Below are 25,475 nucleotides of genomic sequence, written 5' to 3' on the forward strand. Positions count from 1 at the left end.
TAACATGCTTTGATCAGAAGTGACCCACCTTCAAGGCTTAACTCAGGTAATGTTTCCTATAAGAAATCTTCCCTGATTCCCTGCCCCAGTTGCTAGTTGTCCCCCAACACCCACAAATTATTTGTTATTTATATTTACTTTGTATTTATTTATATTTGGGTTTTTTCCTCCCCCCCCAAACACACCCAAAAAAGAATGTACCCTCCTAAAGAGAAGGGACTTTTCCTTCCTTCCTTCCTTCCTTCCTTCCTTCCTTCCTTCCTTCCTTCCTTCCTTCCTTCCTTCCTTCCTTCCTTCCTTCCTTCCTTCCTGTCTTTTTCATATTCCAAGCACCTAGCATAGGGCCTCAGACATGGTGAGCACTTAATAAATTGTTGATAAATTAAATGGAATCAAACCAAAGACAAAATTGCACAGTTACAGGGGAATCCTTTCTGTCTCTCACGATGTGGTTCAAATTCCATACCTTGCCGGACCCACTCTTGGTTATGAAGTCGGTGCTCTAATGTTAAACAGCATTTGTGATAGCCAGACACCAATTCTGCCCAGTTAATGGTCACTGTAGTTTCCTCGTCTTCGGAAGAACTCATTGCTGGCCTTTCAAACAAGGAGATCAAGGCTGTGCTGAAGAAGATTGCTCGGACCTGAGCCAGAAATGACATTGAAATAGATGTTACGTGTGTGTCTATGAGGAGGAGGGATTGAAAGGGGGACTGCTGTGTGAAAATACTACATTGTTAAAAATTCATTGTGTGCAGGGGATTTAAATGTTAATATCAAATTCTTTGCCATTTTATTTAAGGAAAGTTGACTTATGATTCTTTTAAAAATGGAAAGAGCTATAAAGCTTGGTTAAACAGACTTAGCACATCTGACCTCTGAGCATGAGCAAAATTTGATATTGGTTTATAAAATATCCTTGAAGCTCCAGATGCCAAGGTGGAACATCATTCATTGTTATGGAAGAGGAGGCCAGCTGGTAGACTACACCAGAGGTCATCCAAACATTATCTAGAGGCAGGATTACAATTGGGGAGGGAGGAAGAGGGGGGTAGCCAGTGGCAAGCACCATGTCTACCTTTTCCCTAAACTTTCCTTCTCTTTTGTCAACATGCTGATTATCACCAAACCCCAGATCCTGGCTTTCCCAGACATAGCTAGGGTAGAACAAATGGGGCTTTGTCCCAAAGTGCCAAGGTTAAAGGTCAATGAAAGAATATAGAACAGGGGCCAGGGGCGGGGGCAGCTAGGTGGTGCAATGGATAAAGCACTGTCCCTGGATTCAGGAGTACCTGAGTTCAAACCCAACCTCAGACACTTGACACTTACTAGCTGTGTGACCCTGGGCAAGTCACTTAACCCCCATTGCCCTGCAGGGGGAAAAAAACTAAAAAAAATTTTTAAAAAAGAATATAGAACAAAAAAGGTAAGTGCCTAGTTTTTAGCAATAATTACTTAAAAGAGCAAGGTACTGAATGCAGAGATGAGCATCTCCTTTCCTTGCACCAGTATGACAGGGTCTCTGTCCTTCAATCTCTAACTGAGGACACTTTCTGTGCATCTTCACCTGGGTATGGTTTGTAGTGCTCGCTCTAGCTACCAGTCCCCAGAAACCGTCCAGTAGCAAAGGCTTATGGGAACTCCCAGATTCCTGGCTAAATATTGTCAACAACTTGGAGCATTCCTACATGAAGATTATAGGCAGCTCCACAGGGCAAATGCCCCAGAAGTGCTACCGACAGGATCAGAAGCCAGGACTACAAATTAGCCACCTCACCACTCTGGAGCTGCAAGGCTGATGGCATCTGAGAGCTTCCTGTATGAGTGGTTCTGATGAGTCCCTTCCCTTCTCATAATAGCATAAAGACTTAAAGTATGCAGTGAATATGGATGCACATACCATGCCTGGTACCCTGAGAAACTCTAACCAGGTGACATTTAGTAGTTGATCCTTCCCTGCCCTTGAATGTCAGTGTAGGTTTTGCTTTGTGGGCACTAGGCTGAGGAAACTGAACACCATAGTTTGTACTCCAAAGAAAATATTTATTCCTGCTGACATGTATCTGTCTGTGGGTGGCAGGAAGGAATCAGCAGACTGGGCCAAGAGGTTCAAGTAGAAAGTAGCCACTGATTTGAACTGGCCCCATGTTAGTCTGGCTAGGCTTGGACCTGAAAGTGCTGTTCTGTCTACAACAGCCAATGAGAACTACTATGGAAGAAATGCTCCTCCTCTCATAAAAATAGTCCAATCTTGGGCCCATTCAGTCCAAAGAAGAAGAAAAGTACACTTTTAGTAGTTCAAGTTTCTTGATATTGGCATACGATAGAATAGTTCTTTACAATGACATGAGCCAAACAAATACATCAAACTTGACAAGATTCAGAGTAATCATTAATGGTTCCATGTAAACTCATAAGGAACTTGTCATCATGATAATAGCTAATGTTCATATAGTACTTTAATGTTTTCAATGTTTTATATATATATATATATATATATATATATATATATATATATATATAATCTCATCTGATCCTCACCACAGCCCTGGAAGGTGGGTGTTATCATTATCTCCATTTTGGCAGTTGAGGAAACTGAGGGAGAAAAAAGTTAAGTGACTTGCCCAGGGTCACAAAGCTTGTGAGTGTCTGAAGCTAGCTTTGAACTCAGCTCTTCCTCACTCCAAGTCTGGTACTCTATCCACTACACCACCCTGAGGAAACCTCCTAGGCCTGAGAACATATTTTTTTCCAATGACTTAGAAAAAGTCATATATGCATGCTCATCGAATTTGAGGGTGAAACAAAGCTTAGAGAGATAGCTAACACATTAAATGACAAAATCACGTTCTAGAAAATTCTTGTGGGCTGGAGCATCGAGCCAAATCTAGCAAGAAGAGAATGGATTCTAGGAGGTCATTCCTTTTAGGTATGAATTGGATTCAATGGACTCTCTAGAGCCCCTTCCAACTCTGTAAGGGTTCTACAAATCCTGGCAAAATCACACAAAATTCTAAGGCTATGATATCAGGAGATAATAACCACTGTATGAGCCAATACAAACCTTCCATTTCAAACACTCACCTGGGATTTGATCATCTCTTATGTTGTCTCAGGCTAGAGTGTTCAACCACCGTCCCACTTCCAACCCTCTTTTCTTTTCCAGATTGTGTGTGTGCTTTAAATCTATAACCTTCAGTATTACTCAAAGAGCCTTCACTTACCTTCCCAGCTATGTCCCCAAAGGTAAGCATGGACTCATTAGCATCCTGGGGGTTATACCAATAGTGCAAACATACAGGTGTGCTCCCAAGTCCTTGAAGCTTGTATTGACAAGGGAATTCTTTATTAGAGAGCAGATCATAGAAAGAAATCTCTTTGCTTGTGGAAGCCACAGCTATCTAGAGTTGGAAGGGAAGAAATGGAGAAATAGCTTTAGTTTCATTCATCCATTGTGCCTGGACACAACCAGAAAATCTAGTCCATAGAGCTGGGTATTGCAGAGGCTGGCCTAAATGAGCCGTGAGGTCCCTTGTACTCCTGAAACGGGTGTGTTTGACCTGGAGAAGAGAAAACTTGTGCTGGGCCATGATGGACACCTTTGAGTATTTGAAAGGCTGACATATGAAAGTGGGATAAGACTCTGCTGCTTGTCCTCAAAGAAGCAATGGATAGAAATAGCAGAGGGATCAAATTGGGCTTGGTATAAGGAATAATCCCTAGGAATATGATCTATCTTAAAGTGACATGGCTGCTTTTCATTTGAGGTCCTCAAGAAAGAATTGGATAATTGTCAGGTATATTTAACATGATGCCTATGGTGTAGTAACTGCTTAATAATGGCTTGTCTGTCTGTCTATCTGTCTATCTGTCGATCTGTCTATCTATCTATCTATCTATCTATCTATCTATCTATCTATCTATCTACCAAGGGGAAGCTAGGTGGTGAAGTGGATCAAGCACTGAGCCTAAAGTTAGGAAGACCTGAATTCAAATCTAACCTCAGACACACAATAGCTATGTGACTCTAAGCAAGTCACTTAGCCCCAGTTTCCTTAAAAAAAATCCAGTGGTTGTTTGTCCTTTGTTCTTGAAGAGGACTGTGACATCAGGAAGTGGTGTCATGACTTGCACTAAATGGGATTGAAGTGAGGAAGCGCTGTGCAAAGTCACCAACCTCACTCTCTCCTCCAGAGCCATCTGGGTCTAATGGCAAGATATATATCAGGATTACTGGAGATGGCCCTGGATGTTTAAAGTACCTGGGCTTAAGTGACTTGCCCAGCTAGTAAGTGTCTGAGATGAAATTTTAACTCAGGTCCTCTTGACTCCAGGGCCAGTGCTCTATCCATTTCCCTTTGAAAGGAGGGATTATGAATGGTTTAAGTAAACTATTCTTGAATATTCCCAATTCATTCTTGAAGAAGGAGCCCTTGTGGTTTTGTATTTACATAGGCATATAACCCTGCTACCAACAGTACAATAACCAGAGCATTTGCTTCTAGTAAAGGGAGAGTAGCCCCATATGGGCAAGAGAGTACTCCAATTTGGATCAATTTCCAGTGTACCATTTACAGAATACAAAGGTTCAATCATCTGGGAAATGTAATAACTTGCAGTTCCAGGGTCAGTCTCTGCAGATTGGGCCTTGGCTTTCCAGTGAGCATCTATTTATGGTCTCTAAGGTGGAAAAAGTATTTTTCATTCATTTTCTCATTTGACATCATGACATAGTGAATATTGAGTGGATCTCAAAGTCAGTAAGTTGAGTTCAAGTCCTGTCTCTGACATATGCAGGCAGTGTTGCCCTGGGCAAGTTACTTAACCTCTCATATTTTAGGCAACTCCCTAAGACTGCAAATTGACCTACATTAGTAAATGAAGTTTCTTAATCTGAGAGTTCCCTCTATCAATGAAATCCCAGGTATAATCCCTATCTCATTTCTACTTCACAAGAACTCTATGGGGCATGTAATTTGGACATTATTGCCCCCATTTTACAAGTGAGGAAACTGAGGCTTAGATAGCAGAAGCAATTTTTGCAAGGTCATGTAACAAGGAAGGAAGAGATCCAGGCCTTTAATCCAGGTTTCATAGACCCTAGGCTTCGGAACCAAGAGAGACCATAGAGACGACTTGGTCCAACCCTCTCATTTTATATAGAGGGACACTAAGTCCTAATTTTTTGAGACTTGCATAAGATCACACGGCTAATAAACAGCAGAGCTGAGATTTGAACTCTTCTAAATCCAAGGCTCTTTCCTCTACACCATGATGTCCCCATATCTTCTAATTTAAAATCTGACCGTCAATCCATTACACTCTACTCATTAGACAAGTGCCCATCTCCCCATAGTATTATCCTATACCAATTTATTAGGCTCAGATTTTATTCCCCTGAGATTGTCATGCAAAAAGCCCTGAAGTAATTTTTTAAAAGTCTTTGTACCTTATTTACATTTTCCAGAGCAACTAGGCTTGTCACCCATAGGTTTTTTAGCTTGATGGCATCTGAAGTTATAGGAACTTTCTCTTGAAGTTTTAAATTCTCTTCCCAAACCCCAAGCAAACCTTCCTTGCTTGCAGTCAGGTAACGACTTGAAGTTTTCAAGAAGATGACTTTCTGGATGGCATCTTTGTGTATCATTGGGAGCAGCTTAGGGTCCTTCCATTGGGGAATCACAGCAGATTTGGCTCGTTGATCTTTCTCATTGAGGTTCAACAGTATAAAGGAGATCAGCTTGTCCCAAGTAATGTTGTCATCCTGGGCCACATCAACTTTATCAAACAGTTCACCATACTCTTCCTTGCTCCCATAACCAAGGACTTCTGGCATCTTCTCTATGAATTCCTCTCTGGTCATATACACTGTGTTATCTGATGCTGGGGGCTTCAAAAAGAATAAAGAAACTTGTATGAGATTCAGTTCAAGTCAACAAGCATTTTTTAGAGTTCCTACCATGTTTAAGAAATGATAGTAGGTACTAAGGATGCAAAGACAGAAACAGAAGAATGCCTGTCCTCAAGAAGCTTATAAAAGAAATGTCCACAAATAGCTTTTATTTGAAGGACCTGTAATTAAGGATCCACAGATACAACTCTTCCAAGCATCAGGAGATGGTCTTCCAGAGTTGCTTTGGCTAAGAAAAAGCATCATCATGGCACCAGTTTGGTGATGAGGTGTTCTGAAGATAACATCTCTCAGACAATGGCATACAGTCTTCCACTGAAACCATATCCAAAGTCTTTTCCATTTTTTAGGCAAATCAGAACTTGAATTCCCTTGACATACCTTTCAAGAACACAGAATTACCACCATTCCACAAACAGAGGATCTGAGGAGGATAAACATACCTCTAAGTTAAAATATGACTAGGTATGTCGGAAAGTCAAGTTGGGAAGTATGAAACATTAAAGAAGGGATAGATACCTTCCAGCTGAGGGCAATCAAGGAAGGCATTATGGAAGAGATGGCATTTAAGCACAAAATTAAAGGAGGATGAAGAATTTAATTGGTGGAAATAAAGGAGGATTCCATTCCCAAGGTCAGAAATGATGTATGCAATGACACAGAGAAAGAAGTTTGGAGAATGGCAAGAGCCCAGCTTTGTTGGAAGGAGAATCATATGAAATCAGACTGGAAAGAAGGCTCAGAAGTAGATGCTGAAGGGCCTTGAATGTAAGATTCTGGTGTTGACTGACTAGTTCATTGGTGTGTTGGAATTCTGCCTCAGATATTTACTAGCTGTTGGCACCAGGCAAATCATGTAATCTCTCAGCATGTTTCCTCATCTGTAAAATGAAGATCATAGGTCCCACCTCATAAGGTTGTTGTGGGGACCAGATGAGATGATGAACCCCTCACCACCTTACTTCTAATGTTTTCATTCTGAGAATCTCTTTAATTCTCCTTGAATAATGTCTTGAAGGTACTTAGCTGTTTGCACATTGTGTCCTTCCATTAGACTGTGAGCTCTCTGAGGGCAGGGACAAGATTTTTTGCCTTCCTTTGTATCTCCAGTGCTTAGCACACTGCCTGACACATAGTAAGTACTTAATAAAATACTTATTGGTGATGATAACAATGATGATGACTAGATTAATAATGGTGATGGTGAAGATGAAGATGATGATGATAATGATAATATATTAGATGAGGATGAGGATGATATGTGTAAATCACTTTGCAAACAGTAAAGGACTCCAAAAATATCCATTTTTTATTATGTGGAAGAACTCCTGGTGTGGAGTTTGAACTTTGCAAAGTGCCTTATGTATGTCTCCTTGTTTGATCTTTTGTGTGGGGAGGGAGGAGGGAGGGTCTAGATCTGTGATTTTACTGGTGTAGAAGAAAGGTGTTGTCACATACAGTCTACAACACTCCCAAGTACAGCCCAAACCAGATTAAAATGTAGTTCCTGTGATTTTAATGTGTTAACTTGTTAATTTTTTTAAGTACATAAACACATGTGGTTTTTTAAGTCAAGATGTGGCCTGCAGAGAATCTTACCTACAATTCCACGGCCTCTTTAGTGGTCCCCACGTCTATTTGAATTTGACATCACTGTTGTAGAGAACTAATAGGGAGGAAATCTCCTAAATGAAGACAGCTCAGCAACTCAGCTGTAACTTGCCTGGACACTGAGTGGCTAAGTAAATGGCCACTGGTGACACAGTTAGATATGTCAGAGGCAGGATGTGAACCCAAGTGCTCATGATTCCAAAGTTAGCCCTCTATCTGCTACCCCACAACTTCCTATCCAAAAACTGAGTTAAAGAGTTTAACTTTTATTTGATATTCAATTGGGAACCACTGAAGCATTTTGATCAGGCAAGTGACTTGATCAGACATGCATTAGAGAGATTATTTTGGCATGCCTGTTGATTCTTTTTTTTTCCTTCCAGTTTGACTACATGAAGAAAGGACTGATGAGGGAGAGAGTATTAAAAGAGATACCACGTTAAGAGGCTATTCTGTTGAACAAGCAAGTCAGCCCAGATGAAGCAGCAAGGTGTCCAAAGGGAGAGAAAGGAAGAAGCATGTATCAGACAATTCAAATGACCACCACTACCACCCTTCAGACCCCAAAGCCAAGGACCCTGAACCCAAGAGTGCTGGCCGTGGTGGCATCTCCAAACCAGCAGTTGTATTTCCAATCCAGCCATTATAGCCATCATTCCAGAAAGCAACTCCTATGGAGAGGGGACCCACCTTGTCTGGTAGACAAGAATGAGTACCATTGCTACTGCTGATTTGAATTGAGCAACTGGTATTAGGTCCCACCCACATCCTCACTTCCCAACAGGACAGAAACAAACAACCCATATAATCCATCCAAGAGTGTTGAAGGGGCCTTGCTCAAACTTAAAATTTGAAGTCAAGAACTGAGGTTGAAAATGTGAATAAACAAAAGAAAACAGTGAACAGAATGAATAAACATTAAGGATTAAGAGATGCTCATTAGGTAAACCTGGGGGGAAAAATTGATTCCACAACTACAAGAACCTCAGAGGAAATAAATGGCATAGTCACAACAAATGTTACAATGGCTGAAAGAATGAAACAAGATTTTTAAAAGATTAAAAGTAAATGATGGGGCAGCTAGGTGGCGCAGTGGATAGAGCACCGGCCCTGGAGTCAGGAGTACCTGAGTTCAAATCCGGTCTCAGACACATAACACTTACTAGCTGTGTGACCCTGGGCAAGTCACTTAACCCTAATTGCCTCACTAAAAAAAAAAAAAAAGTGATAAAAAAAAAAGTAAATGATGGGAGGAAAAAAATACAAAGGCAAATGACAGAATGGAAGCTAAAAAGTCTTACCCAAATAATGAACTTGCTAAAAAAACAGAATGAAGAAAATGGCACTCAATGACCTCCTGAAACAAGAGGTACTCTAACAAAGTAAAAATGTTGAAAAATAGAATAAAATGTAAGGTACTTAACATGCAGATGTATGCACATTTGTCACTATACATATATATATATATATATATATATATATATATGTAGAGAGAGAGATGTATATAGATAGATAGATAGATATAGATTGTTGAGATAAAAATAGATGTATATGTAGAGACAGAGATAGAGATATATAAACTGACCTGAAAACAGACCAAAGAATGTTAATTTAAGAATTGTTTCCCTTAAAACTATGACCTAACAAAAAACCTGAAGAAATCATAAAAGAAAATGCCTCAGATCTATTAGACCAAAGGGCAAAATGAAAATATCAATAATTCATTAACGATCTCCTCAAAGAAATCTCAAACCAAAAACAAATAGGAGTGTGATGGTCAAGATACAGAACTTTCAAGTCAAAGAAAAAATATTTAAGAAAAGGTAGCATCTACTATTTAAGAAAGAAAATATTAGAATAGGTTATTTCAAAAGGCAAAAAGAAAAAGAAAAAAACATACTTCCAACAACTTACCCTAAAAAACTGAGTCTAATCATATGTGAGAAAGAATGAACCTTTTTACAGAATAAAGGCCTTTCAATCATTCTCAATGATTAAAAGGCCAGAGCTGACTAGAAACTTTGATTTCAAGTTCAGCACTCTATCCACTAATCAAGGATGTCCATATTATTTGATGTAGCTCTAGATAGGCTATCTATAGCAATAAGAAAAGAAAAATAAATAGAAGGAATAATCATAGGCAAAATGGAGAAAAATATTACCTTTTTCAGATGACATGATGGTCATGCCATCTATATGTCATGGAAAGAATCCTAGATATTCAACAAAACTGAATGAAATTATTTATAACTTAATTAAAGTAGCAAATAAAACCACAAAATTATTATCCACTCTTCATACTGCCAACGAAAACCACAAGAGATCGAAATCCACATTTCATTCAAAAAAGCCACAGAATGTGTCAACTATTTTGGCATCTACCTACCAAGACATACACAAGCATTATATGAATGCGATTAGAAAACAGTCTTTTCAGGAATAAAGACAGATGTAAATAATTGGTGTCATCATAGGCTCATACCTATACAACTGAAAGGAAGGAATCTTTTTTTTTTTTGGTGAGGCAATTGGGGTCAAGTGACTTGCCTAGGGTCACACAGCTAGTTAAGTGTCAAGTATCTGAGTCCAGATTTGAACTCAGGTCCTCCTGACTCTAGAACTGGTGCTCTATCCACTGCACCACCTAGCTGCCCCCTTTTAACCTATTCCTTTTTTGTTGTTGTTGTTATGAGGCAATTGGGGTTAAGTGACTTGCCTAGGGTCACACAGCTAGTAATTGTTAAGTGTCTGAGGCCAGATATGAACTCAGGTACTCCTGACTCCAGAACTGGTGCTCTATCCACTGTGCCACCTAGCTGCCCCGGAAGGACTCTTAAAGGCCATCTGGTCCAACACTTTCATTTTACAAATGAGGAAAATGGGGCCACACAGGGGAGTGGAGTAACTTTTACAAGGTCATATAGGCAGTAAGCATCAGAGGTGGCATTGTAATCCCAGCCCTCTGAGTCCAGAGTCAATGTTCTTTTCATTACTCTATATTGTGACTAGTTGCTTATTGACCATCCCAATATAATAAAAATGACAATGCTACCAAAATTAATGTATTGCCATACCAATCAAATAGCAAGAGGAAAAAAATATAAAGAATCTCAAGAGAAATAGTAAAAAAAAAAAAAAAAAAGAGGGACAGCTAAGTGGTGCAGTGGATAAAGCACCAGCTCTGGATTCAGGAGGACCTGAGTTCAAATCCGGCCTCAGACACTTGACACTTGCTAGCTATGTGACCCTGGGCCAGTCACTTAACCCCAAATGACTCACCAAAAAAAAAAAAAAGAATGGGAAAGAAGGGGTCCAGTAGTATCAGATCTCAAAGTATACTACAAAATAGTAGTTATTAAAAATAATTTGCTACTGGCTAAAAAAACATCTGTGGAAGAGGAACCAGCGATCCCTACCAAACATCAACCAATTGCTACCAAAAGGGAGACAGATCAGCATAGCTGAAACTGCAAGACACCCTGGAGAAAAGACAAACCATCTACATCAGTAGTTTCAAACTCACATAGAAGCCGGGGCTGCTAAATTGTATGTAAAGATCTCTGGGGGACTCATATTGGCATAGAAGACTACATGTTAATATTATCTATGTTTTATATTTTTATTCATTTTGTGAAATCTTTCTCAATTTCATCGGGTTTCTTTTGGGGGGGGGCAATGAGGGTTAAGTGACTTGCCCAGGGTCACACAGTTAGTAAGTGTCAAGTGTCTGAGGTTGGATTTGAACTCAGGTCCTCCAGAATCCAGGGCCAGTGCTTTATCCACTGCGCCACCTAGCTGCCCCTATCTCAATTTCATTTTTATTTGGTTGGGCTACACTCAAGAGAATTGAGGGCCCCCATGTTTGACACTTCTGACCAAGATCATTATCTTCCCTCAAAGTTCAATGGATGCAGAAGACATTGCAGAGGTAAAGCCACTGGGACTTGGCAAATGACTGGAAGTAGAATGTGAGGGAGGAAAGTCAAAGATAATTGAAAATGTTGTCCTGGGAAACTTTGTTGTTACTATAAGGATGATAAAATAGTTAAGGGTAATAAAACCACAGAAATCTAGATTTGGAAGGGACCCCAGTAAACTATCTACTTCAACCCAAGGGAATGTCTTATAAGGAAAATCATGAGTTCAGTTTTGAGCATCTTGAGTTTGATAGTCTGGCAGTATATTCAGATGGAGATAGCAACCTGGAAGCTGGAAGTGAAGTACTAAAGTTCTGGGGGGAGAACTTGGTTAGCGAGCTAGATTCCAAAATCATTTGCATTTTGGTAATAATTAAAGTCATGGGAATGGATGAGATTACCAAGGGAGAGAGAAGAGAATATGTTTCATGACAGAGTCTTGGAAAAAGTGCAGATAGGGAAAACAGGAAAAGGAACCCCAAAAGAACTCGTTAAACAGGTAGAAAGAGAACCTCAAAATGAATGTCACCATAACACAGAGGATATTTCAATATGCCATATTGTTAATAGTCAGTGAACAACTGATAATGAAAAAGTCAGTTCATTGCTCTATTAACAGCAAAAGATGAAGGACTAGAAGATGGGGGGTGGCTAGTGGTGAATGATGTACCTAAAAATATTATATTTGATCCTAACCTTTTGGGGAGAAATGATTTATGAACTTATTCCCTATTCAGAACTCACATTTATTTTGGAATTCTATGGTTTTTGTTCCAAGATTTTCAAGGTAAGCAAAAGTTTTGAAAAATGCAGGTATTAAATAGAAGAAAAGAAATGTTGTAAGAGGATATATGATTATCTAGGAAAGGAATGATGCCTATGAAACAAAAAAAAATCATTCAAAGAAACTAGAACCAGGAATCCTTGGCCTGAGGCAATGTTGTGATTAGTTTCTGAAAACTGAGTCAACACTGACAGTTTGTAAATTGTTCTATGCAAATTATACCAGTCACACATATTTATCTATTTGGTCATCATCTTAATGAAATAATACTTCCAAAGCAAAGCCCAGAATATTTTCCTCAAGCATACTAGGATTTCATTTTCATTTCTGGAAATAGAAAACCATTCTGATGATCATCTATTGAAAATTATTTTAGTGTTGGAAATTGCCAGATTGTAAGGCTAAAAGTCTGGGATAATCTCATTTGCTGTTTTCAGAATAGTACAGGCAATCCAATCCAGGGAATTTCTGTACACTGGCAGGATAAGACAGCACAGGGTGAAGACAAACCATATTTGACAAGGGCTCAGCCTTCAAGGCCTGTCCACTCCATAACCTTGACTATACTTGACACAGAGAACAACATTTGGTGCTTTTGCTGCCAATCATTACCCTACGGATTGTTTTCTATCCACTACCTTTAGCTGCCACTTGCTAGAAAAGTATGTGTAACAATGCTTCCTCACCCATTTATTCAGAGTACTCCTTACCCATTATTTAATTCAAGGAGGTTGTTTAGAAACTGTGAATAGAATCTCCCCAAAGTGTGGGGAGCTCTTCACGTTCTTAGTGTGTGCTTATGTGCCATTGATCTCAGAAGCACCTCACTATTCTAGAACAAAGGCCATTATAGCCTATACCAGCAGGGACTTTTGTTGTTTTGTTGATTAGCCATCTTGGATTCTTCATGGGATTTTCTTTGCAAAGATATTGGAGTGGTTTGCCATTTCCTTCTCCAGCTCACTTGACAGACAAGGAACTGAAGCAAACAGGGTTAAGTGACATGCCCAGCATCACATAGCTAGTAAGTTTTTGAGGCCAGAGATGAGTGTTCCTGACTCTAAGCCCAGCACTCTACCCACTGCACCACCTAGCTGCCCATTCCAGTTAGGCTAATTCTTTTCCTTAAGTATGGACCCTCTCCTTGACTACAGAAATAGGCTCCATTGGTTAACAAGGCTTCTGGGTAACCTGAGTATAAAAGGCTGTAAGAAGCTCTAGCTGCCTCTCTGAGACTCTGAGCAAGGACTAACAACATGACAAATGGTGGGAAGCTCTGTTCAGCCAAATCCATGTGGTGTCTGCACAGAATATCCGTGTTCAATGTTCTTCTCTCCTTATAGCTAAGTGGACCTCTGGTTTGATAACTGTTAGATGACATGTAAGTGTCTCATTTCATTCCAATATTGGACCTAAATTACCAGGAGGCTGCCCTGAGTCAAGTCCAGCCCAGAGCCCAACAAATTGATCACTTACAGTATTTAAATTTATGGTCAATCAGAGAATAAACATTCATTAAGCTCTTACTATGTGCCCAGAACTGTGCTAGCTCTGGGAGATAAAAAACAAAAACAAAACACCATATCCCCTGCTTTCAAGATGATCACAATCACATGGGCCAGACAACATGCAAACAACTGTACACAAACAGTACTTACCTAGTAAAGGATTTTAGGAATTCCTCCAGGCTGAGAAAACTTCTTAGTTTACATTTGTATGATACTTTTTTTTAGGATGGTAGATCTAAGGGCAGCTAGGTGGCACAGTGAATAGAGCACTGGCTCTGGAGTGAGGAGGACCTGAGTTCAAATCCAGCTTCAGACACTTGACACTTACTAGCTGTGTGACCCTGGGCAAGTCATGTAATGATTGGAATGACGCCACCTGCTGGACACTTACTGTAGGAAAGCTCCACCATGAGGAGAAGGCTTCTGAGGGCAAGGCCATGCGGCTTTTCTTTGGCATCAAGAAGTGACATTTGCTTGTGGAAGGAAGAGGGGGCGAGACTGGCTCTCTCACTCTCTTTCTTCAGGACTCAGGTAGAGAAGGGAGCGAGAATGCTCTCTCCCTTTAATAGACAGATGAATCTAGGCCCTTCTCTCTCTCTTTACCAAATTCTTATTCTCCTTAATAAATGCTTAAACAGGGGCAGCTAGGTGGCACAGTGGATAGAGCACTAGCCCTGGAGTCAGGAGTACCTGAGTTCAAATCTGACCTCAGACACTTAACACTTACTAGCTGTGTGACCCTGGGCAAGTCACTTAACTCCAATTGCCTCACTAAAAAAATATAAATAAATTAAAAATAAATGCTTAAAAGTCTAACTCTTGCTAAAGCTTAGGATTTATTGGCGACCACTCATTAGATATTTTAGACGGTATAGCTAGAATTTTAGCCCCTTACAGTCACTTAACTCCAGTTTGCCTCTCACATACACACACACACACACACACACACACACACACAAAGGATGATAGATCTATAGCTGGCAGGGACTAATCAAAACTATCTGATTCAATTCTTTCATTTTACAGATGAGGAAACTGAGGCTCAGAATTTAAGTGACTAGCATAAGGTCACACAGTAAGAGGCAGAGAAAAGATTTGAACTCAGTTTCTCTGACTTCCCTCAGAATAACCCTAAAGGCAGAGTCGGATTCCTATCTTATAGAACCAGAAATGAGCTCAAAAAGGTTAAATAATTTTTCCTGGTCAACCAGCTGATGTGTCAAAGTCAAGATTTGAAGCCATGGTCTGGGACTCTTCACAGCAACATCCTCCTGTATTCAAGTGTACGAAGTAATTCCCATTTCAGAAAATCTCAATGATCTTTTTTGCTCATTTGTATCTGAGGGAGCTTGGTGCCTTTTGCTCATGGCACCCAGTGAGGCCGGAAGGTCCTGGAGAGATCCTTGGTTTTTCCACTCATTTTTTTCCCATTTTCAGTGTAGAAAGTGAAATCTCTGACCTTGGTCAGGAGAACAAAGCACTGGAATCCAAGAGTCAGATCCTAGGATCAATTTTACAGCCAGTACATCCTCAATGCCTTGCAGAGTTCCCATTGCAAAGGACCTTGAAGATCTCAAGCCAGACATAGCTAAGATGTGGATTCATCCAACAGTCATGCTGAATCTGGACACAAACTCAGGGAGGATAATGCTATGTCCAAACTGAGCTAAGTTATGAGCCTTCTCTCCTGGAGACTTTGGGGGTAAAGAGGGGAGTATGCCAATAGTTATATGTTTTTGTTCTGGATTTATCTTTGAAGTAAATACCCATTTGTAACAATCAATCTTAAGTGGTTAAATGGAACTGGAACACAAATGACAGGCCCCTAACAACAGGAAAACAAAGCTCAACCCAAATGACATTAGAGAAGCGGCATCTCAACCCCTAAGGGTTACCCTTTGGAACCTAGAGAAGAAATGAAGCCCCTCTTGGCCCAAAGAGAATTATATTCAGGGTGTCTCAACCATGATTTGACAAGCAAGGTTGCATCCCAATGTGCTTATTCTTTTCCAAATAAATGTATTATCATTAAATCTGATATATACCTATTTCTTACCCTCACCCAAATTATATTAATTAAACTGAAACTTTTTCACATTGTAATAATACTATATATCTTTTTAGCTTTTTGCAGGGACTGGAACATTGCTTGATTCTGTGTTATTATGCATAAAATCTCAACAATCATTAAAAACCATTTTATGTTTTACAATTTCACTGACATTATACAAAACTTTTCACCAGCTATCCATGGTGAAAATAGTTCTTCATAAGGTCAAATAGATGGTGCCAAGAAATCAAAATTATTAAAAATACTTTCATCTATTTTTATCCAATAAGATGTAAATGCATGTGTTGAATTATATTTTCTAGTAATACATTCCTAAGAAGAACATATTTTTATTAAAAGGAATATCTTTAAACTTATCTGAATTAATCAAATCTTTGACTTGAGATTCATGTTTTCAATACCAATCTTTAAATTTCCAAAGCTCTTATGGTGTATTTGATTAATTTTTGTACTTTCCCAATGTTATTTGTTCTTGACTACAATGCAGTTGAAATTAATGAAAAACCTTCAAGAATGTCAATCAAAAAGCAAGGCCTCATAAGAAATAAATGCTAGCTAATCTCTTTCTCAAACCAAAAGAAGAAGAAGAATGAGAAAAATGCTGATATAATGCAGAATATTAGTGCCATATAGCAATAGCAGCTCATCAAATACATGCTGCCTAACTCAGTTCCAGTAACTGAACAATTTTAATAATTTTAATTTCAAGGGTTTTCGCTATAGTTTCTAACTTAGATTGATTTTATTAGATTGGTGCTAAATAGGATAAATTTTATCCAGAAATATTTTAAATGATTAATTAGTTTTATTTCAGGTATTGAATTATCAAGTGATAATTAGAATCCATTATTTAAACAATGGGTAGTGATAAATTTAGGAAAATTCTCTATTAACTTCAGAGCAACTCCAGACTTTCTTGCGGCATTATATTAGCACCATCAGAACAAAATGTAATCATCTGCTTTCAAATATTCATTATTAAAGCCGTAATCATTTAAAGTAGACAATAATGTCTTGCCACTCTAGTTGGCACCCATTATTTTAAAGCAACAAATTACACTATCATTACAGGAGCTGATCAAATGTCATGCTATCTGTGTTTAACAACTGTCTCGCAAAGAACTACAGGCAGTGTAGAGACCCCTAGAGAGATTCCCCACCTGGGACCCTCGATTTTGGATAGCTTAGTTTTGGGGATCCATGAAAAATTCACAAAAGTAAACAATAAAAAATAGGCTATAAATTGCAGAGTCAATTTTCTGGTGTGCAATCCTCTCTCTAGTCAGTTCCATTTCAGATGATTTAAATAGTTTTGCATATGTTGAATGTTTAATTACTATTACCTGCCGCATTATTGGATTCCTTATAAGCATTGGTATTGAGTTTAATATGAGAAAAAGGGCGTTGGATCACTAGAATGCACGTGCCTGGTTGGGAAATGTTCATAGTTTTTTTTTCTGTTTTTAATCAGATCTAGATTATTCACCTTGTTGTGAGATCCTTTTGTTCTGCAAGTTCATAGGATAAAATTTGCTTGTGAGCCCAGAAATCCCAAGTAAGCAAACTGCAATGGTTAATTCCTTTTTCTAGTGATCCTTGCCAGTCTTTGGGGGATATTTGACCTTGTTTTGCTCATTTTTTCTGAGTCTACTCGTCCTATTTGCTGAGTTTATGAATCTATTTGAATTACCCTGGCAGTGGCAAGGATCTGTTGGGGAAATTGGGTGGTGGGGCGCTCTTGGGAGAAGGATACAGGTAAAATTTGCCTGAATCTATAAAGCCTATGGTAAAAAGAGCTCTAAAATTTCATTCTGACTTGTATAGAAAGGGGCATTTGGAAATTTTGTGCAGATCCTAGTTGAATGGTTTTGAGTTCTAAGGAAGTAATGGTGGGATTTCGACCCACAAGAGTTGATTTCTCACTCGAAAGTAAAGGGGGATCTCAAGCCCATGTCAGGTCCCTAATCTCTGAGTACAGAGGGTCCTAAGGAAACTGGACTTGGGGTAAAGATAGAGCTTTTCTAAAAAAAAAAAAAAACAAAAGAAAAAAAAAGACAAAAGAAGGGGCAGCTAGGTGGCTCAGTGGATAGAGCACTGGCCCTGAAGTCAGGAGTGCCTGAGTTCAAATCCAGCCTCAGACACTTAACACTTACTAGCTGTGTGGCCCTGGGCAAGTCACTTGACTCCAGTTGCCTCACTAAAAAAAAGAAAGAAAAAGAAAGAAAGATAGAGCTTTTCTGAGACAGCAAACTTCATTTCCTTTTGTTATGAGTTATTCAATAACTGAAACTGCTTTGTGAGTGTGGGTCTAGAGAAGAGCTAGAGATGGGGCATTGTATTGGAAAACACGGAGAGAATGATATGGCCCACCCTTCACCCCAGGACCTCGAGTGGCTTAGTGGCACTTTGGTTTCTAACAGTGAGGGGGTGACTACCAGGTGAATGCATGTTCAAAATTCCTGTGGGAAAAAAAACTCAACATGATCCAGGAAGCTGAATAGGGAGCAGGCTGATTTTCTGTGTTTTTTCTTATCATTTCCTTTGGGATTGAGGAAGGCCACTCAAGAAACAAGGCAGGCACTTATGGAGAGATAAGGTAAATTTTGTGAAAAGTTATTTATTTATTGAATTCATAATTGGGCATAACTGTGATTTTTACTTGTACATGTGGGAAATGATGTAAAAATGATTTAAATGATCATTCCAATTTGACTATCTTGAAGCTCTTTCTTGTATGTCATTGGGAAACAAGTTGTAGGACTATGCTTATGCCTCCCCAGGGATTCCAAAATACTTTTATGGATCAGAGAAGGGACAACATATTCAAAATGCGCCCTAATCTATATGCTAATGATAGAAATTTTTTAAAAAGTAGGGAGAGTATAAAGGAGTTCTAATTGCAGCCTATAAGCAGACACCATTAGCTTGCTCGGTTAATGCAACCTCTCCGTGTTGAGGGCACTGAGGAGTTTCCTTCCAAGGAGACACATGATGCTATCTAAAAGAAGTGGCTTAGAGAAATTAGGGAGCATGCATGAGCATTTGGTTACTAATCCTGGTTGGTTAAGCATGTGGTTGGGAGGAGCCTTTTTCAATCGGCTGGAATTGACAGCATCTTCAGAAAGGTCTATATCACCTTTGTCTTCCCCTTTGTTCCATTCAATCTCTGTGACTCACTCGTGGTCCTTGCTGAAGGAGCATGAAGTAAGGGAGCACGGTGCCCCCTTCTGAAGCTACTTAGCCCAAGAAATGGGTCTATATCCTGGGACTTTTCATTCATTCTATTCTGCTACGTGGAGGAAGTAGAGTGAGCTTGGGAGTTGGAATCCAGTCTGAGTTTCAAAGCCAGTGCAAAGTTGGAAGTTCCAAGGTGCAAAGAAGGACCTTCTGGAATCACACCAACAAAAATGGAATCAAGGACACATTTGGCAGTCATCATGCTACATCTAGACATGAACTTGAGAGAATTGATGCTACCCAAGGACTGAGCTAAGTTTGGAGCAAACATCCAGAGAAGAGCATACCCTGGCATGATGGTGAGAATGTTTGCTCTTGCTGTATCTTTGAAGCAAATATCCCTTCGTAAAAGAAAAAAATTTAGATCACTTGGCATTCATTTATTCATTCACTCAATAAAAATGGTTGCTTCTGTTTCACTATAAAGGAATGAAGCTTTATCATTTAAGCCATCACTGGCTATGACAATTTCTCCTAGCAGAACTCTCCAGCTGGAAGATACTGCCCTCTGGAATTCTTTTTTCCTATGGCTCAGAGAGTGCCAACATTTCTGACATACCCAAGAGTGAAGGCGTGCCATGCCCAGTTCCTTCTCAATCAGCCTGATGCTAAGAGCAAGGTTGAACAGACCACTCTGCAGATGAGAGGAGCCTGTGGTGCTCTACCCAGCCAGCAGGGGACTCTGCAGCTCTGTTCCATCTCTGCATGGCCACTGGGACCACATCATTCACTGGGCAAAACTGTACAAAACTGCACAAACCCGGGAAGAGGCCAGTACTCAGGCTCAACGGCAGGTGAGCCTGCCCAAAGTGGCAGGAATTCAGAATCAGCAACCTAGCCCAGACTGATCTGACCCCCAAGTTACATGTTCTGCCTCCTGACATGCTCAGAGTCCTAACTGATGAACATCGATGTGGAAAAGTTTGAAACCTTGAGTCTCCATCCTCCCAGAAGTCAGGCTAAGTTTTCTGTCTCAATCCCAGACAAAAAAAAATTTCAGAGTTACTCCCCCCACTCAGAAACAGTGTGGTATTACAAAAGGCACTAGATTATTTAAGTCAGAGCCACTTCAGTTTCAATCCTCTATAAGTGTGTGATGCTGGGACAGTCACATTGTCTCTCTCAGCCTCAGTTTCCTCATCTGTAAAATGAGATGATAATAATAGCAACCACCTCAATGCATTGTTGTAATGATCAAATGAGGCAATCTATGTAAAGCATTTTACAAACCTTTAAGTCAATATCAGTATCAATTTTTATTATTGTCTTGCTAAGTAAATTAGGAAGGCAGTACAGCTTAGTGGATACACACTGAGCTTCATAGTCATGAAGATCTGGGTTTAAATCCTGCATCTGACATATTGGCTTATAACAGTGGGTGAGCCACTTAACCAGTCAATGCCCCAAGCGACTCTCTGACTATAAACTGTAGAAGAGTTTCTGATTTGTATTAGTAGACTGTTTCCTCACAAGTGCTGCTTTGTACCAATAAATATAGCAACAACAACAAAAAAAGTCAAGTGAGGTGATATATGTAAAGAGCTTTGTAAATGGTGGAATGCTTCCTAAATGTATATGAGTGCAGCTGTTAGCACTGCAGTACCTCAGTTTTATTTGACTTAGAGACAATGGTATTAAACATAAAAAATCTATACTGATTTATGAGATATCCTTGTCCTAAAACAATATATTTTCTGCAAATTCAGCATTAAAGTAGCAACTGATATAAACTATATACAAGTTAGATGCATTTGAAAGAGTGCCTTGACTTCTAAGTATTAGAATAATAATAAAATAATAACTAACATTTATGTAGCCCTTTAAGGTGCTTACAAAGCACTTTACGTGCATTATCCTATTTAAGCCTGAAAACAACCCCATGCAGTATACCCAGCTCTTAGGAAGTACCATGGATTTCTTCAATCTGATTTCATGATATATCTTTAAGTCTGGGGTCTCAAATTCATTACCAATTCTAAATAGATAACTATAAGGTATTACTATTCATCAAATTCATGTTTAATTTAAATATTATTTGTTGAAGGCAAGACCAGAGAGATGAGACATGCTGGTGTAGTGGATCTAGTATTGCCTTGGAGACAGAAAGCTTTGAGTTCAAAGCACATCTCTGATCCATTCTAGCTGTACAACCATGCACAAGGCACCTAATCTTCAAGAATCTCGGACCACTCTCCAGGAATTATCCACTAAATATAGATGGGTTGAGATCTGTATTGGTGCCCTTAGTTGCCACACTAGGACTTCCCCTACTTTGAGGTAATCGCCAATTATTTGAATATGCAGAAAAAATGACTGTTGACACAGTGCATGGAGCATCATCCCCTGAGTCAGGATGATCTGAGTTCCAATGTGGACTTTGATGCTAACTATGTGGTCCATAAGGAAGTCACTTAACCTCTGTCTGCCTTGATCAATATGTTCAATTGTCAAATGGGGATAATAGCAAGTACTTTCCAGGTTTGTGGTGAAGATAAAAATCAGATAATATATGAAAAACACTTTGCCAACCTAAAACTGCTATATAAAGGCTAGCTATCATTACATAAATATTTTCCTAAGGAGAATAGAAAATTCACAAAAGAAAAGAATGAAAAATGGTTGTGGCAGAAGAATAATAGTCATTTTGTTCCTTCCTCAATCTCACTTGTAGCCCTCTATACAAATCTTAGCCTTTTCCAGGGTACCAAACATGAAATCTATGCAGAGTTTTGACATTCCCATATCAAAATGAGCAACAGAAGTGGATTCACCATGAAACATAGGACACACATTCTTTCAGCTTCCCTCCCCTTCCCTTCTTCCCTTCACTCAGGTTGTGTCTGAACACACACGTTCACATCTAACAAGAGACAGGAAAATATAGATTTTCTCAGAACCTTACCCATCCAACAAGGAGACTTTACAAAGAAAATAGAGGAGTATGGAGAAAACTGCTGTCATGTATCCATCCACCAAGTCAGATGCCACATAGGCCCAATGCTGGAAGAAAATTACCAGTGGAGAAGACAAAGAGGGACTGACTGATTGGATGTGTGCCAATCACTTGTCTCAGGCAGCTAAGGGGCACAGTGGAGAGCTAGCTGAGCCTAGAGTCAGGAAGACTCATCTTCTTGAGTTCAAATTTATACTCAGACACTTTCTAGCTGTGTGACACTGGGCAAGTCATTTCATCCTGTTTCCCTCAGTTTCCTCATCTGTCAAATAAGGTGGAGAAGGAAATGGCAAACCCCTCCAGTATCTCTGCCAAGAAAACCCCAAATGGGGTCATGGAGAGTCAGGCATGACTGAACAACAACAAAACCACTGGGGATATAAAGAGAAAAAGGTAGGCAGTCTTTGTTCTCTAACAGAAGGACAAAATGTGAGATTGTGAGCTCCCTGAACGAAGAGGTTATCTTTTGTCTTTCTTTGTGTCCCAGCACTTGGCACAGTGCGTGGCTCCAAGTAGGTGCTTCAGAAATGTTTACTGATTAACTAACTGAAAATATAGAAAAGAAAGTTCCACTTCAGGCTCATTGATAAGGCTCAGAAGTCCTACAGCAGCAACGCCCAAGAGGTAAGTCCTGAGGCCTTTAGGGACAAGAATTAAACCTATGATATCATCTATCTGTACACACAAAGTATAAAGAATTAAGACAGGAATCTTAATGCAAAGATGAACATTTTACTGAGATGTGTGATAGGACTGTGTGATCTTGTATCAAAGGATCTGACATAACACTAAAGGCCTGGCTACAGTTTGGGACACTTTCATTCCTCTGGTTCTTCGTTCCTATCCAGATAACCTGGGGACTTTGGTGTCTGACGAGACCTCCTGTTTTCTCACCAACTCCCTTTGCAAGAATGTGGCCCACAAGGTTCAAAGAATGAACGGGTTGATGTATAGGTCAAATAAAAGCAACACAATAGAGTTAATGGAAAACAGCACTTCCTAAGAGTCACCTGCTCCTGCCAGAGAATTGCGCAGCATCAGTCACTTAGAGTCATGCCCTTCATGGGGCTCGCAGGAAATGCTGTCTCCAGGGTAGCATTTCATTCCAAGTCTCCCACTGACATTCTCTGAAGCCCCAGCAGGTAACACCTATGTCACCCCTCACCATCACCAACTCCTACTGTTGTTCTTCCACCATCCTGCTCAGTATCGGTGTATCTACTACAGTTCTCTGCCTACCATCAACTTCGGCAGCACATTACCGAGATATCCCATGATAAGGATCCTCAGGCAAAGCCTGTCGCAGGGGCCTGTCCTATAGCTGCAGAGGATGTTTCAGAGTTGTTTTTTTTTTTTTGGCAGAGCAATGAGGGTTAAGTGACTTGCCCAGGGTCACACAGCAAGTAAGTGTCCTGTGCCTAAGGCCAGATCTGAACTCAGGTACTCCTAAATTCAAATTTGGTGCTTTATCCACTGTGCCACCCAGCTGCCCCCAAGAGTTCTTTATCTTGTCCTGAGGACGCTTAGGCTTCCTGTCCCAAGCTCTTAGTTCCTCATAGGAGACATCATTCTGGATTGTCCCTTATGCACAAAGGTATACAGTTCATGCCGACCTCAGACTTACCCGTTGATCAGAAACAACATCCCCTCCCCTCATCTTTGGGACAGGGGAAAGACCTTTCTCCACCCCTCAGCATCTTTGTGGAATAGCACCTTCCCTGGGCTTTCCAGGATTTTTAGACTGGAGTCCATGAATGCCCTAGAAGCCCATCAGCAGATTTCAGGTGCTGTGAATTCCAATAGGAAAAATACACATCCTTATTTTGATATATTTGGTTTCCTCTGAAATCCTATTTTTTTATGTATTTAAAACATTATCCTGAGAAGGGGTGCAGAGGCTTCAGCAGACTACCAAAGAAGACCATGACATAAAAGTAATTAACAAGCTCTGGTCTAGAGACTTATGAGTCTTCTAATTTCTCCTCAACTTAAACCCTTGCATATCCCATCTCCGGCCACCTAGGTTCGGTTATAAAAATCATCTGGGACAGCTTTCTGCGATATCCAATGTAGGGGAATGGGAAGCAGGAGGAGAACTGAGCACTCCCCAGGCCCTGCCACATACCACGGAGAATGGAAATGCAGAATCTGCAGGTTTCTGTTATGAATTAAAAAATAAATGCAGAACCTGTATATTGTACCAGATACAGTTCACATTAATTTCTTCACTCAGTGGACATTGATCATGTGTCTATTACATACCAGATACTGTGCCAGGTGAGACAAGAAAAGAAATGATAAGTGGCTGCCCTCAGGGAGCATTCATTCCACTCTTCCAGGCAATAGAGCATTCATGACATACTCTGCCAGCTCAGTGTGGAAAGGTGGTTTCCCCCGGGGTTCTCCAAGGCCCTGCTGGAGGGCCATAAGCCCCCCAGCCTGGGGTTTGGGCATCCATTGTTCCCTTGCACTCTCCTTGAGGCCCTTTCAAGCTATATTTTATGCACTGTTCCTTCCTGGTGATGGAGCATTTTCCTGATTCTATCATCAAGTCTTGCCTGCTGCCTGTGTGTCACCAAATGTGCCAGCAATAACAAGGTCCTTCCTAGACACCCCTCACTTGGCCAGCCAGCTTTGTATTGATACAGCTACGTTAGATGCAGCGATGAGAGCTGAAGCAAAACTGAGTAGAATAAAGAGGCACTTTTTTTTTTTTCTGGGATCCGACACGATGTTTAGTAAATAGAGGGGTGAAAAATTTGCCTTCGTCTGGCAGGGGAGGACAGATGACACATGGAAGGCCTTCACACTTTTTTTTTAATGCACGAATAGTGATAAATCATTCAAGGATAAACACCTAAGTCAATGCTGTAAATAGCTAAATACTTCAAGGACTTCAGCACTGTGGGATTATCTCCACAGAGGCAGAACACCACACCTCTCTGCCTGACTAGATGGTCTTTGCCAGGTTCTGTGGTTGGAAAAATTCATCACTAGAGGCCAGTCTCCAGAGATGAGTCTCCCTAAGATGAGAACTCATACAACAAAGTCACCACCCCCTATTTTGAGGCCTGCCTTCAACCTTGGTAGGACCTGGCACAGCTCAGGTTTTGCTGGCCAAGCTTTGAGATCCTACGGTCATGCCCACACTGCAATGAGTGGTGGGTATAGGTAGCTAAGTGGCATAGTGGATAGAGAGCTGGACTTTGAGTCAGCAAAACCTGAATTCAAATTCTTCATTAGACACATACTGGCTGTGTGACCTGTAAGTCACTTAACCTTAGTCAGCCTCAATTTCCTCCATCTGCAAAGGGGATGAAATATAAGTATTGCTGTGAGGACCAAATGAAGTATAAAGTGTTTTGCAAACCATAAAGTACTATGTAAATGTAATCAGCAGCAGCAGCATTATATAGAAACAGAGATATATGGCTAGGTAGGTAGCTAGATGGCATGGAAAATGGAATGTAGGACCTAGAGGCA

General features: G+C 40.1%; 1 protein-coding gene across 1 annotated transcript in view; it reads right to left on the bottom strand.

Moving 5' to 3' along the window:
* Positions 1-25,475, bottom strand: part of WDR49 (WD repeat domain 49) — a 204,227-nt gene that overhangs the window by 158,166 nt on the left and 20,586 nt on the right. Inside the window, exons 2-4 of the mRNA XM_043997089.1 lie at positions 5,450-5,890; positions 3,225-3,401; positions 467-644 (exon numbers count right to left, since the gene is read on the bottom strand). Of these exons, the coding sequence (XP_043853024.1) occupies positions 467-644; positions 3,225-3,401; positions 5,450-5,890 (796 nt within the window). The remainder of the gene's footprint in view (positions 1-466; positions 645-3,224; positions 3,402-5,449; positions 5,891-25,475) is intronic.

Source organism: Dromiciops gliroides, chromosome 3 (assembly GCF_019393635.1).
Source record: "Dromiciops gliroides isolate mDroGli1 chromosome 3, mDroGli1.pri, whole genome shotgun sequence".
Classification (NCBI taxonomy): Eukaryota; Metazoa; Chordata; class Mammalia; order Microbiotheria; family Microbiotheriidae; genus Dromiciops; species Dromiciops gliroides.